General features: G+C 37.0%; 1 protein-coding gene across 3 annotated transcripts in view; it reads left to right on the top strand.

Annotated features, from left to right (window-relative positions):
* The window catches only part of LOC122417151 (agrin-like), a 351,440-nt gene that overhangs the window by 93,027 nt on the left and 244,273 nt on the right, over positions 1–14,140 (top strand). For all 3 annotated transcript variants that reach the window (XM_043430457.1, XM_043430466.1, XM_043430448.1), the window contains exon 3: positions 10,120–10,155. In XM_043430457.1, coding sequence (XP_043286392.1) covers positions 10,120–10,155 — 36 coding nt within the window. The remainder of the gene's footprint in view (positions 1–10,119; positions 10,156–14,140) is intronic.

Below are 14,140 nucleotides of genomic sequence, written 5' to 3'. Positions count from 1 at the left end.
GCTACTCACTCTCTTTTCCACGAATGATGTAGATTTCATTCGGCTTCACAGACGCATGGCTAAGGATCCCATTCTTCTCAACGATGGTTTAATTAACGGAGAATAATTTATTTGGAAAATTTCACTTTGCTTCCGGTTCAAGCTCTTGGTGAAGGGTTGAGAGAGTGAGGAATATATATATATATATATATATATATATATTCAGACAAACGAATTCTGCGCACCACTGAACTCCGATTAGTCGTTGCCCTTTATCTACGTCGAACACCGTGAGAAGCGGAAATTTATACTTTCCGAAATCCGCATGGAGCTTCTTCAAGGTGTATGACAAGGCTGTGGAGGAAATTACATAGGAGAATCATACGATCCGCTTCGCATCAAGTTTCCTTTGAGAAAGTCAACTTCATGTTCTTTATTTGTAGATAATACACCGTAAGTAAGTACTCGTATTCTTTTGTCTTGCACCGCAGTTAAATTCAATCGATCGCAAAAATTTAATAACCAAATATGAGAAACAGGAACGAAAAAGCAATCCTGCACCTCACTTGAATTTTAATTACCATAGTCTGCTAGTCTAAAATAACAGTGAGTAAGCTCCTTATCATTTTCGCCGTTTAAATGCTTCTGAAGAAATTGCTATTTTTAAAATTTTTTTTAATAGAATTTTCTCAACTTTTTATCCATCATCTGTTTTGTAAGTTCTCCGCAAATTAAATATTTTTTCACCTTTTTATGAACGATGCTTTCACAGTTTTCAGAAATCATTCGTATTTATTCTTTTGTGGAAAGAACGATTATTATAGCAATATTCATTTTCACCGGAATGAAAATTTAAAAGGAGAACAATTAATTGTAGAGCCACGTTGAAATTCGCTCATGCATTTACATCGGATGGTTGTCAGTTCCTTCGACAAGAAAAAGCATGAATGAATTGCCATAGCACGCAGAGACGACATTGCGGAGTGTACACACGAAGCGTTCACCAGCTCCGTGGGGAGGTAAACTAACGTGCCACAAATTCTAGAGCTACTGCCAACGTCGTGTACAGTATTTTCCATTTATATGGAAGGGAGAGCGAAAGTAGATGAATGAGCAAGTTGTTAGGATATATGAGAAGGTAAAAGAGTGAGAGGTTCACAGTAAGTAAACTCGTAAAAAGGAAAATATGGTATATCGTAGAAAGAATGAGAAACAGAGAAAGAAACAGTGCCAAAAAAAGCCAGAGAAGGTGAGGGAGGAAGAAAAGAAGAAGGAAACTGTGAAAGTGTGTTAGGCGTAACCGTAACGGCAAAAACCTAGTTACGTTCTGCTCTTCTGGTTTGAGGTGTCGAGTACCTTCTAGCAATTAAACCGTTACCTGAAGATCCAATTTCGCACGAGTCTCTCATCTATCCAGTTTGCACTTATTTGTGGTCTTTTCCTATTCTTTTCGTCTTCCCAACACCGCACGTATTTTATCCTTTTTGATTTTCCCTTGCAAGTTAATTGTCTCTTGCACTCCCTCATTAGCTGGCTTCAATAGCAGAGGAATTTTGACATTCAACCAGAACGTAATTTCAGTCGTTTGTTTGTTACAAACTAAAAATTAATCGCCATGGTATTGGCCAGCAACTCATATCGTTGGCAGTCCAATGAAGTGTGTCCAAGGAAAGCTTTGCATCCATAAATAATCTATTCGATTCTCGTAATGTTCAAACGTTGAATCAGACCTGCTATACTCTAACATCGCTGAAGTTTATGGTTCCTTGTGTATACTCTCCATTCTGAAAACCTCCCCAACTGAGACTGCAGATGCTTCGGCATGTGGTGCTCTCTTTTCTATACGAGAATGAGGACGAAAAGGAGAATCGCAGGGAACCGTTCATAAAGGCAGATGTGAACACGTGCCTTACATACTAAATTCTCATTCGTAGCACCAGTACTTTCTTGGGTAGCACTATATCTATGTATTTATCTCCATTTAAGTGTATACATATATGTACAGGTATTGTGTGTGGATTCTGCCGAGACGGTTCTGCTCGGCTACTTGTCCCGCAAGAGTTCCTAATTTTGCGTCAGAACCTACCTACCAGTTTGCCAGCTAGCTATGCCAGGCCACCCACGCCATTGCCTTGAATTTTCCACACCGTCGGCCAACACCATCGTTTAGACGGCGAAGAAGATTCCTCCAGAAAACATTATTTCTTCTTCGTCTTACTGCGTGTGCTGCTTCCTAGAAAATTGCAGCTGGTTAAGTCGGGTACTATTACATTATTACGTGCTGCTGGTAATAGTGATAATAACTTTCTCATATTTACCAAATCTCCCGGTTGAAATCTGAGTATAAACTGAGCTATAATTTGTCATTCGATGTTGAATGAGAGGAAACTATTGTGAAATACGAGATATTACATTTGGAGTTCTATTTGAGAAACTAACCATTTTTTTCTCTTTTTTAAATCGATACTATTTATATGTAATTCCCGTGCTCATTAAAATTTAGATTTCAAGTGAAGCGCTTATAAAATATGTTTTAGTGATTCATACTACCCAGTGGACGTAAAACATTTGAGTTTGTGCCCTAATGATTCGGATTATTCATTATCAATCTTCCAAAAAAAAAAAAAAAAACATCCTTCAGCAGAGATAATATAGTGTGTAATTTAAAAAAGCTTATCTTACCAGTTAGCGCTAAAGGGACATGTTCAATTTCGCAACACATTTGCTGTCGAAATTTGAGTGTAACCTGTCAGAGTCACACAAGAACGGTCTAAAGACTTATTTGACAGAAGCAAAAAGTTTAGATTGTCCTCGGCAATTTCAAAACAAATTACATCTGATTAATATACCCCATCATCTGAGCCTGGGTCGCAATCAATCTTCTAAGGGATTACGCAAACGCTCAATATATGACTATGAGTACATAGCTGATTTGCTTCCTGAATATTCTCGCTCAGAAATTTGAGTTTAGCTTCGGCTAAACCACTGTAATTATTCGATTATACGAAATAAACGAATGCACCTCAGTTGAGTCTCACCCTCGATTATCCAACAGTCATGGTTATATACATACGATCGAAACTTTAGAGTAAAACAACTTGGTGCTTTTTGGCACAATTTGTTAGCAATGCGGGACAAACCCCTTTTTCATTGCGTTTTGTAAAATTTCTTGGGCTACCAAGATGGCAGTTCTAGTTTCCAAGAGCCTCGGTTTAAGGAAAGAGTGACAAGAAGACACTATGCAACAGTAACTAAAATGTATTATCTGTCTAATATATAAATTATGAACTAATATATATAGTATATTACGACCCTAGGCCTGAAAGTTGGATTTCATGTCGCACATGCCAGGGTATCCAACATTTGGGCCGTGGGTTGTATACTATTTTTCTTGGTCCCATATGTTATATTTTATTTTTGTGCATGAAAATAAAATACGAAGAAAATTCTTTTCGTCTGTACATATGTATATATAGATATATTTTCGTCACACACACATTCCGTCCCACATGTATATAAAGACAATTGCGAAGTAGTTGTTTTTAAGAATATGGCGAGATTATGATTAAATAATGCGATAAGTATATATATATATAGATCGACAATATTAGTAAGAATAATCGCTTATCTCTCGTATTTGACTCCCACGTTGGCTCTTTCTAAATGTTCTGGGGACACCTCACAGATCGAATAATGGTCTCGGGATTCGGATGGCCATTCCGAATTTCCTGGTCATGTAGCGACTTGTAAGTTATCGTCTCGTTGGCGATGGAGCGATTTCGGAGGTCTTGTCGCGATGAATTCCCCGGAACGAAAGAGAGCGAGTTCGAGCGATAATTTGCGAGGACCGCCGATGAGGATCAATTGGTCATGCGCGAGCGACGATCCTCAAAAATTGAGAGAGGGATTTCCTAACGCGCGGAATTCTTACATTTTAAAATGTAGCATCTGCTAAACAGTTCGTTACACATACCCGAAAGTACGATCAATAATTATTAGCAATCGTGGGGGGAGGGGTTAAAAACAAACAAAAAGTAAAACAACACACACAATAATACAACAATATTATTAGTACAAATAAATAATTCGTTGATAAATGTCTCATTTAAAGTCCCATGATAGTTAACAATTTCTAAATATGAATATCTCCCGCTATACTTGACAATTCATATGAATATGTGCTTCCCTATGAACCTGGAATCTGGAAATACAACGTTATTTCGGACGACCATATTCATTTTATTAGTTCGGTTACATTATTTTCTGTTTTCGCATCTGGACGAACAAATGTATATTATTCGTCCGGGTTCATGGCAGTATAGCGCATAACATGAATGATGAAAACTACACGCTATACCCGCCCGCTTGAAGCAAATAATGATGCTTGGCAATGAATAAACAAAATCATGGCAACGAATACAGGCTTCACATTCATATATCGAAATGTCTTTGAGAGCACTGAAGTTAGCCGAGTCAGCCGGCCACGAAAAATGCTCTTCCTGGCCTGAAATGCGCCCAGAAAGTGGCTTTCGGCTAGGGGAGCAAGAAAAATAATATAACCTCCTGTCGGAACAGTTTCACCTGAACTCGTCGTTTTATTTTCTAGCATCTCTTGACCCTGAAATGTCTCTCCTGCATGGGCACGATTTCGGGCCCAAATTTATATTACTAGTATAATAAATAAAAGTCGATCAAAAATGAATTACTCAGCTGTCGCTACAGCGTTGATTTGTTCTTCTAAATCTGAGTTTTGAATACATTGAACGCATAACAAGATTGTTTATATCACGCGGTACGTAAATGGACGCTTTTGCGTACGCTTCGCGTACACAAAACCCCCATTTCCGAACCTCATAATATAAAATTTCGTATAACACGCGTACGAAAAACTTTTTCGTCCTAGTGTTATAATGTACTATTTTTTTGTACTTAGAGTACTTTGTAAAAGAACGCGATTGATTCAGCAGATATTTATTTACCCACCATTGAGTAACGAATCATTAGATTTAAAAAATGACAAATTTTTTGTTCTTTTCAGAATCCCATAATGCATTTCAATTACTTCCTAAATTTTCCAATGCCTATAGAATCAGACTTGGAAATTGATTGAAAAGTAAAAGATTTTTGTTGGCACTATACTCGCAAAATGTGGGGTATCTTTTTATGAGCTTGGTTGCTTTATATGGGTTTTTTCGAGTATTTAGAAGTAAGGATCCATTTCAAGAGACGAGTTGTTGTAGTGAACATTCCGTTCTTACACATGACAATGTGAGAGATTAATATCGTGAATGGTGATTGATAGGAAGCATTATCGGAGTACGTAAATAGACGTATAAATTTAAATTTGCGTGTTCTATCCATTTCATTTTCTACTCAGGACACGCAACAAAGAAATTAATGTTTCCAATAAGGAATTCGATTTACTTTACCAGCTTCTGGCACAAGAAAAAAACTCACATTCACAGCACGTAGATGTGGTCAGTCCAGTGTGAAAGAACTTGAACATAGGATGGGATGGTGTAAGATGGAGTGTAAGCGCAACCACGATGGAACTCTAATGAGAATAAGCCCTCTCTTCGCTACTGACAACTTTTTTCTTATTCCAGAAAAATCCTCCTCGCCGCAGTCCCTACTACAATATTTTTACTTATTTCTCGTCTCGAATTCCACTCTAAGTCTATGAAAGAAATCAGGGCTAATCTGGTACTGGGAAGGGTCTCATGGAATTCAATGATCCCGTTGAATACTTGCACGTGCGGGTTTTGCTTCATAGGCTTTTACGAGTTCTTATTTGGTGTTCATTCATAAAGTACGATGTGGAGTTTTTATTGCGGTTTTCTTTTTACACGACGTGTTAAAGTGGATCATAGATATGAATCATTACTGAAATTGGTTAAGAAAGAAGGACCATACTTAAAAATCATGCAAAGGAAATCATTATCGCTTTCTGTAAAATTCCGAGAAATTTGTCGGTATAATGATTGCGATCGATCTCATAAGCAAGCTCTCTGCGATTATTAAGTTAATCATTCTTACATATCTACGAACCTACTGAAAATAAAAGTGAAAGCTCCAATATGACGAGGACATTACTTCGAGGACTACTTGTGAAGAACTTTCATTCTGAGCTGTTAACAGTACAATTTTTCTTATTTGATTTCAATCTCTGAGTTGAATGGTTGACAAAACGTTTTGACTGAAATATATGAATAGCATCGAATTTTGAAAGAAAAAACGTAAGACTTTTCTTCTCAGGACATAATGATTAGTTAAGCTCAATTCTTCCGATGAATCTTCATAAATCTCGTAAATTCTCGAAATATCATTTTTTGAAGTCGATTATATCCATCATTCATAAACGCAAATGTGTCTTTCGCCAGTTTTTTTTATGTCTTCTATTTCTCTAACGTTGACGGTTTCTGGATTTCTGTTGAGATTCTGTCATTCTTATGTAATCTAGTTCAGTTTAGTTGTTAGATTTTGTTGCTAATTCACTCGCTTTTTATGGTGAAAGGTCTGATCTGCTTGGTATCTCCCGAATGGCAAAACGTGAGTTTGCAACCCATGAGTGAAGGGTTGAAGGGTCGAAATGATGGCACATGGCTGCCACGTGGCATAGATAGTAGGAAGGGTCAAGAGTGGTTTCTAGGTGGCTCGTGACTCTACGTAGAAGGGTATATCGTCGTCATATCAGCATGTACGAATTTTGCTAGAAAAGGTCCCTTGCATACATATCGTAACATTGGTAGCACCAAGTGGTTTGAAGTATCCTGAGAATCCCATACATATTTACATGAACCTGCGTCCATTCACTGTTCTTCAAATTTGCACCGGGCAGTATATGGAATTTCGCCGACGTCTATTCTTCTTACAATTCAATTCTAAGCGTTTGTAAATACACCTTCGCTACATTTAAGCGAATTTATAATATAGAACAACATTTTACCTATCCATTCATTGACTAATGCGACTCATATGAATCAATCTCAAAAAAATTAGTGCCAATATCACATTAACTCATATATTCCATTACACCAGGCGAAATACTAATACGTCAATCGTCCTGATAAATAGTCTGCTACTCCCATTCCTTCGATAGAATATTTACGCCAAGTTTAATGACATAGAAAGTGTCGATGGCATGAAAATGACGGAGAGGCTAAAGGACAAAAAGGTGGATCAGAAAATTGAATGAAGAAAAGTGATGCAAGCAGGAACTGCAATTAATCGAGCCTGTCATTAAAGGCACTTCAGCAAAAGCTCCGGGAGAATCTAAAAAAGAACAAAAAAGTGACATTTGAAAAGTGAACAGTAATGGCAAGATGGTGTAAGGGGATATACAAAGATGCATATATAATATCAAGGAGAGGTAAAAGATTGAACAAATGCGATTCTGTATCGGTGCTAGTCCATGGATCGGCCATGGGCACAAAAAACAGCACCATCTATTTTCAAGCATCACTCTCCGGAGAAGTTGATTACGTTGAAAGTTCTAAAGCTTGCTTAGGAACGGCCTGGTCGAGCGAAAAGTCTTATATATACAAGTATATGTAACAGGCTTGCATCGTTGCATTAACCGAGCGAGAGCAAAGAGATTGAGAGCGATGAAAGTGTGCGGTATGGTATGGCAAATGAGCAAGCAGGGAGAAAGGCTAGTCCTTTCGCCTTTTGCCACCTTCCTATGCTGTAGAAAGAGCAAGAGAGAAGGAAGAAAGAAGTACCAAAAGTCTGACGCTCTAACCCCCTCTTTTTAACTCAATTCTCTTCCACTACTAGCAACCAACCTCCAACTATAACACTACCATCATCATCCACCGTTTACTCTCTCACGTCCACCCACCTCGCGCCCCTTCCACCCCGCAAAACTTCCAATTATTTTCCACGTCATGCACGTCCGTTCTCATCTCTACCTTCTACCCTTCGCCGCTTACGGATCCCCATTCTCAACCCCCTTTGCAGGTGAGCGAGTCTCTTCATTAGACGGAGAATTCGGTCATAGCTGCATCAAGGGCCGCCCCCTCGGCTGGGGATAATTATTCCAAGTTTCAACGGCTTACATTGGCGTACTCTGATGTCTTATTAATCTCCCACCCACTGCTTCAATTCTTATACACTGCTTCGCTCCCTACTAGATATCTTAGGATTATTCTGGCTTTTTCATTAATTCGGTGAATTGGGAATCGTGTACGGTTCTCTAGTAGACACGTTAATTTTCGAACCATCAAGTCTCATATGGTATCGGAGAAAAAAAAAATTGCACGAGTTATTTTTTTTCGGCAATGCAATCGTTTGTGACTTGATTGGTGGTGGGGGTCTGTCGGTATCATTAGAAATATGGATAGATTTATCGGTTTTTATAAATTGTACTCAGTTCATTCTACTATGTATTACATCTCGTCAGATTGTTTGATTTCCTGGATTGTTAGAAACTTCAATATACAGGGTATTTCACCCAACTTAACCACCTTAAATATCTTAGTAATTATCGATACCACGAAAAAATGTTCCAGTCGAACGTTGTACGGTGCGAAAGGAGTCATCAAATGCGACAATTTTCTTTATTCCGATGGAGGCACTGACGCACAGTGAAAATCACATCCACTTTTTAAATGGAACGGTACATTTATTTTTCAACTATCCTATAGAGTATCGCAAACTGCATAAAAAACACTCGGAGGCCAAAGTCGTTCGAGGTAATTTAAGATCAGTATCGATGCAAATCGAATCGGTACCAAAAAGATTTTTAAATTTACATTTTATTTAAATTTTAATTTCATTGGAACAGTGTACGGTTTAATTGTCCCTGGTGCTTGTACACAGACGTTCGCCTTCTACGCATTCTCATTCTATCGGGTAAAACACAACCATTATTATCGAAGTGTTAATCTTAGCCGGCGGTTATCGCTTTACAATCAGCATCAGTATAACAAGCTACAGTATCGATATCAGTGCGATATCTATGATGTATACTATAACAGAAAAAGATGGAATGGTCTTATTCTATAAAGAGCGGGAAGGAACTTAACGCACACAACGGTTATATGCAGAAAGATATCCTGATCGTCACATTCCTTCCAGACGAAATTTTGAAAGCATAATAAAATTATTTATCGAATCAGGTAGTGTCACTTTACAGAAAAGAAATCTTATTAAATGTAAATCAAATGAAGAAGCTGAAATCGCAGTTTTGGATGTAGTACAAGCAAATCCACATATTAGTTGTCGATGAATTAGATCCGAGTCCATCTTGTCCATTACAAGCGTTTGGTGAATTTTTAATCCCAAAAAATTCTATCCATACCATGGTTCGTTACATCAAGCACTGGATGATAACGATTTTGAAAAATGACGTGTCTTCAGTAACTGGGCATTAAAACAGTATAAGCAAAATTTCTTCAAGTTGAATAAGTCGAAGTGCAAGACATTTAAAACATAAAGTTTATGAGGATGTTCTCACAACACTAGAAAACATGTGACAAAAGGTTCTACGTGATTGTAGATCAATTACTCCAGAACAACTTGAAAATGTGCAGCAAGAATTTATTTACCGCTTTAAAAAATGTATCGAGGTTTTGAACGTCTATTAAAATAGAATGGATAATTGAAAATATTTTTGATATCGATTTTATTTTCATCGATACTGATCATGAAAATTATCTTGAACGACTTTAACTCCTCAGTGTTTTTTATGCAGTTTGCGAATGCTCTACAAGATGATTAAAAAAAATGTATCGTTCCATTTAAAAAGGTGAAGGTGACCTTCACTGTACGTCGGCGTCTCTACAGAAATGAAACAAAAATTGGTCGGATTTGATGATGATCCCCTTCGCCCCGTACAATTTTTGTCTAGAACATTTTTTCGCGACGTCGATAATAATTACCGAGATATTTAAGGTATAAAAATTTCCACCGGTAATAGGAAACAAAACCAAATAATAAATCATAGTCTTTGAGTTTGCAGTAGCAAGCTGCTCGGTCTAACGAATTTTGATTTTATCAGATTACTAATCACGAAAGAAAATTTTTTCAAAGTACAATGTAGATGAAAAAATGAGAAATATATATGAGGCTCGAAATAACTCATGTACAAAGGGATCTATGAACTAATTATACTAATCACTAATCCTTTTTCTATTCCAGACATGTCTTACAAGCCACGTCATCCCGTAGTCGAGGGTAAGTTTTTCCTCGTTCACTTTTAAGAATATTTTACAACAAATGCCATCATTTTTATCCAAAAATCAAACAATTTTCTAACCCTTCTAAAGCATACAAGAAAATTCAAAGAAAAATTCCCAAACCATATTGTATTAATATTTACCCACCGTATTGCAGAATCATCCGCGTATGGGTTTCCAGTAAACAAATTTAGTATCGTGTAGTTTTGCTGCGGTAGTATTCAATCTAATAAACTGTTTTTGCAATACGGACCACCCATTTTTTGCAATTAGATATATTTATCAAAAATCTGCAAACGTGCGATAAACTATAGGTACTCCCGTTTGTGAAAAAAACTCAATCGCGGTGTATTTATTATAGCTGGCCTGATCCACCGGAATTTCACGAAATTGCTAACGAATTCACTTATTCAAGAAGTTATTTCTGAATTTAGTCCGTACTACCTTTAGTCTAGTCGTTTGGTGGTATAAAAGGAGGTTACTTGAAAAGTTTTCCGGGAGTTATGAAAATTGCTTACTTCATAGATTTCGTCCTGATCTTTTTGAATTTACACTTTGCCACCTCATATCTTTCCCACTCGCACTGCCATACTGGAAAAATGAAACTTAAAAAGAGTTTTTTGGCTATATCTCCGTTGTACGGTGAAAATAGTTATGGAACAGATTAAACTAGAGAAAATTCCTTACAAATTATATGCTTACTATTTTTTTCCGTAAAATCAAGAGTTGTGGCGTACGAGAGCCGCTAACCAAGATACAACCGTTTCTCATATATTAACGGAAAACATTTCACTATGAATTGAAAACTCGATCTCCCACTGACTCGGTAGGGTTTCAGTTCGTCATCGGGCTAAGTGGCCTTTTAGAACATTTTTTTTCCATTGGAAATCTGTAAAATTTCATTATTCGGCTAAGAACATACTTTTTAAAAAAATAGCACTTTTATCGAAAATTGAAGTGTTTTTTTTTTTTTCATTCAATCAATTGATCTATCGGCTCAAAATAGGGCGTGAAATAGTTACTATCATTGAAAATATAGATATTTCAAACTTATGTGATATTTATACAATTTTATCACATTATTTGACAATATATATACAATATATATATTATATATATGTGAATCGAATATAAGAAACAAGTTTAAAAAAAACACAGTAATAAAAGTAATAACCCGCCGAGAAAATTTCTTAGGCGCCTTTTCAAGTTACTGTCAGGTTACCGTGCCTTGTTAGGACGCTTATCGAGGCCACCTGACGATGCCTTGTTCAAAAATGGTATGCCCTGAAACATATATCCGGGTGTTGCAATGCCAATGATACGCGCCGCTTTTTTATATTTTTATATTTTTACTATATAAGATATACTGGAGCGGGGGGTGGCACTACTAGGCTCAGCGCAGGTAAAGGGCTGGGCGGACAGAGGGTCTATGGCTGACATGTGGTGTCCACTTGGGGCAGTTGGAAATAGAAGATTTTTTAAAGTAGGAATTTTCACGTATCCACATCATAAACGTTTTTTCCTTTTTTTTTTGTTATTAGCATCGTCAAGCTCCGCGAAAGTCGGTATGTCTCGTTTCGGCAATCTACGCAAAGAATTTGAGTATTCTGTAGTTTTTACATTTTTTGAACATAGATTTTGCCTCCTCCTCTCTTCTTATTACAGTAGCCAATCAAAATTTTTTGTTAGTTGGTAAGAAGGGGTACTTTTCTTCTTTCCTTATTTTTAAGCATTTTGTAAATCAGAGTCATAAGGAACTTCAAGCTGTCCACATTGGAGCAGTTTGTACTATATACCAAATAAAATAGTTGTTGTTATTTTTCTGCAAAGTAATTCCACTGTTTTATTCAATTTATTCATATCAATCACCTAACTCTCTGTAAAAGGAAGGTTAGGATATCGTCAATAGACGATACACCGGGGATAAACTTGTTGAACTGATATTTCATTTCCATTAATCGATGCAAACCACAATATTATCGGAGCATCCGAATCAGATAAGATGGAATATAGTTTGCGTCTATTTGGAATGAAATGTAGTCATGCGTACCGCACTTCTAATCGCACTGGATGGAATTAAAATTTTGAATTTGAGCCACTAGGTAATTGCATTTATTTATTTTCAACCGACCCCTTGGGAGAAAATTCAATGAAACTGTAGCGGTGATTGAAAATAACAAAGTCGAAAGAGTTATTATTGCTAGGCACTTTAGCAGTTAACATAATTCAGAGCGACAGCTAAATTGTTAAAAATGTGTCAAAAGAACTACAGTAAATAGAGTGGACATACGACGGGAGAATTGGTGCACATGGCACCGATGAATGTATAGTCATCTCTAGTTTCTCTCATCTCATTCCACATCGACGAGACTTTCAAGTTTCCGATAGTGAATTTATTTCTCCGGTCATAAATTTTACATCGGGAGCGATAGCGGAACCAACCACCCTCCTAGCTCCAACGTGCTCAAACGCGCAACATAGCGGCTGAGACCAAAACGAAGGGGTTACATTGCTGAGGATGAGAATGTGACGTACCACATGTCAGTTGGTAAATGGGCGAACCAAATATCCGACAAATTTAAACCTTTCTATTCATTTTTAAGAAGGCGACAAATCTCCAGTTTTATCCCATTAGTTTTTTTTTTAATGTTCATATAAATCTTTTATACATGGTTTCTTGAAGCATGGTAGAAACTTTTGATGAAACAAGACTAAAGATAGAATTGCGACATCATCAGATTCATTCAAATATATTTGTATATCGACCGGTTTTCATAAGAACCGTTGTGATAAAAAAAATTGAACAGCTGTTAAGACAGTTCAATGGGTTAAGAAATCGGTCAGAAACGCCAGAGCGTTTATTCAATATTGCATTGATTTTCAATAATACGGTGCACCTATTTACGTTTGAATTCAACTTCCTCTTTTTGCAATATTTGATGGCGGCAGGTATTTGAATTCATATCAATCACTAGAACCGTTTGTATTGAAGTAAATTTGAATTTATTTTTCACTAAGATGACAAAATGGACCGCATACGATGAGAATTTTTAAAAAAGCAAGAACCACACTGCTGCTAGCACGTATTGCAGAGGGGTGGGTCTGGTTATGGATTGGTGCCTTAATAGCAACGGTTTGTCGCGGAAACCACCTCGCATAGTGTCAGGCTTTAAAAGTAAGGGAATATGGAGCAAAGTGGCTACCCACTTTTTTGGAGTTTTTTCGAATTCTGGGGCAAAGTGACCACACACGGAATTCCAATTTCTGGGGCATAGGGCCAGTAAGAATTTTTTGTTTTTCGAGGTACTTGTAGCTATTCAAGACAGAAGATGAATATCTTTATGCGAATTACTGATAAATTTCTATTTCATTTTGATTGACAAAAATCGCATTAACGAGTGAGGAAATCTTCATCAACATCTGTGCATAAGGTGTGAGCCCATTTAACGCGTATTTCGCAGTAAATCCAGTCTTCGGACAGATACGAATAAAGTTGATCAGAAAAAATACAAGCAATGTACTTTGCAGACGAGAATTTTTCTTTTGCGGTGGTCTTTTGTATTCTGCTCACTAAATTTGTGCGATACGACGGATGGAAAAAGGTAGCTACTTTGCCCCAAAATAATTATTCAGCTAGATTTGGGGAAAAAAGGAAGGACAAAGAATTTTAGGGCCCAACAATAGTCGAACGGATCACTCAATCTTCAATGAAGTGGAGTTGATATCCATTTTGAGCATGAGAAATAAATTGGGGAAAATATATCGAGAATTTGATTTTTTTTGTCGTCCCATCCGCGGGAGGGTCCCATCCCTATATTATTTTAGTTTCATCGTAGTCTTCAATGTTTTATGCGGGAGCAATAAATTACAGCATCTGTAAGGGGTTATATACGGTTAGAAATTTCAAAAAATCGATTTTTTTATTGCATTTTTGGCATGTATCAACAATTAACTATATTCCCTAACTATATTCTCTGAAAATT

This window comes from Venturia canescens, chromosome 1 (assembly GCF_019457755.1).
Source record: "Venturia canescens isolate UGA chromosome 1, ASM1945775v1, whole genome shotgun sequence".
Classification (NCBI taxonomy): Eukaryota; Metazoa; Arthropoda; class Insecta; order Hymenoptera; family Ichneumonidae; genus Venturia; species Venturia canescens.
This window is presented reverse-complemented; position numbering and strand designations above follow the sequence as displayed.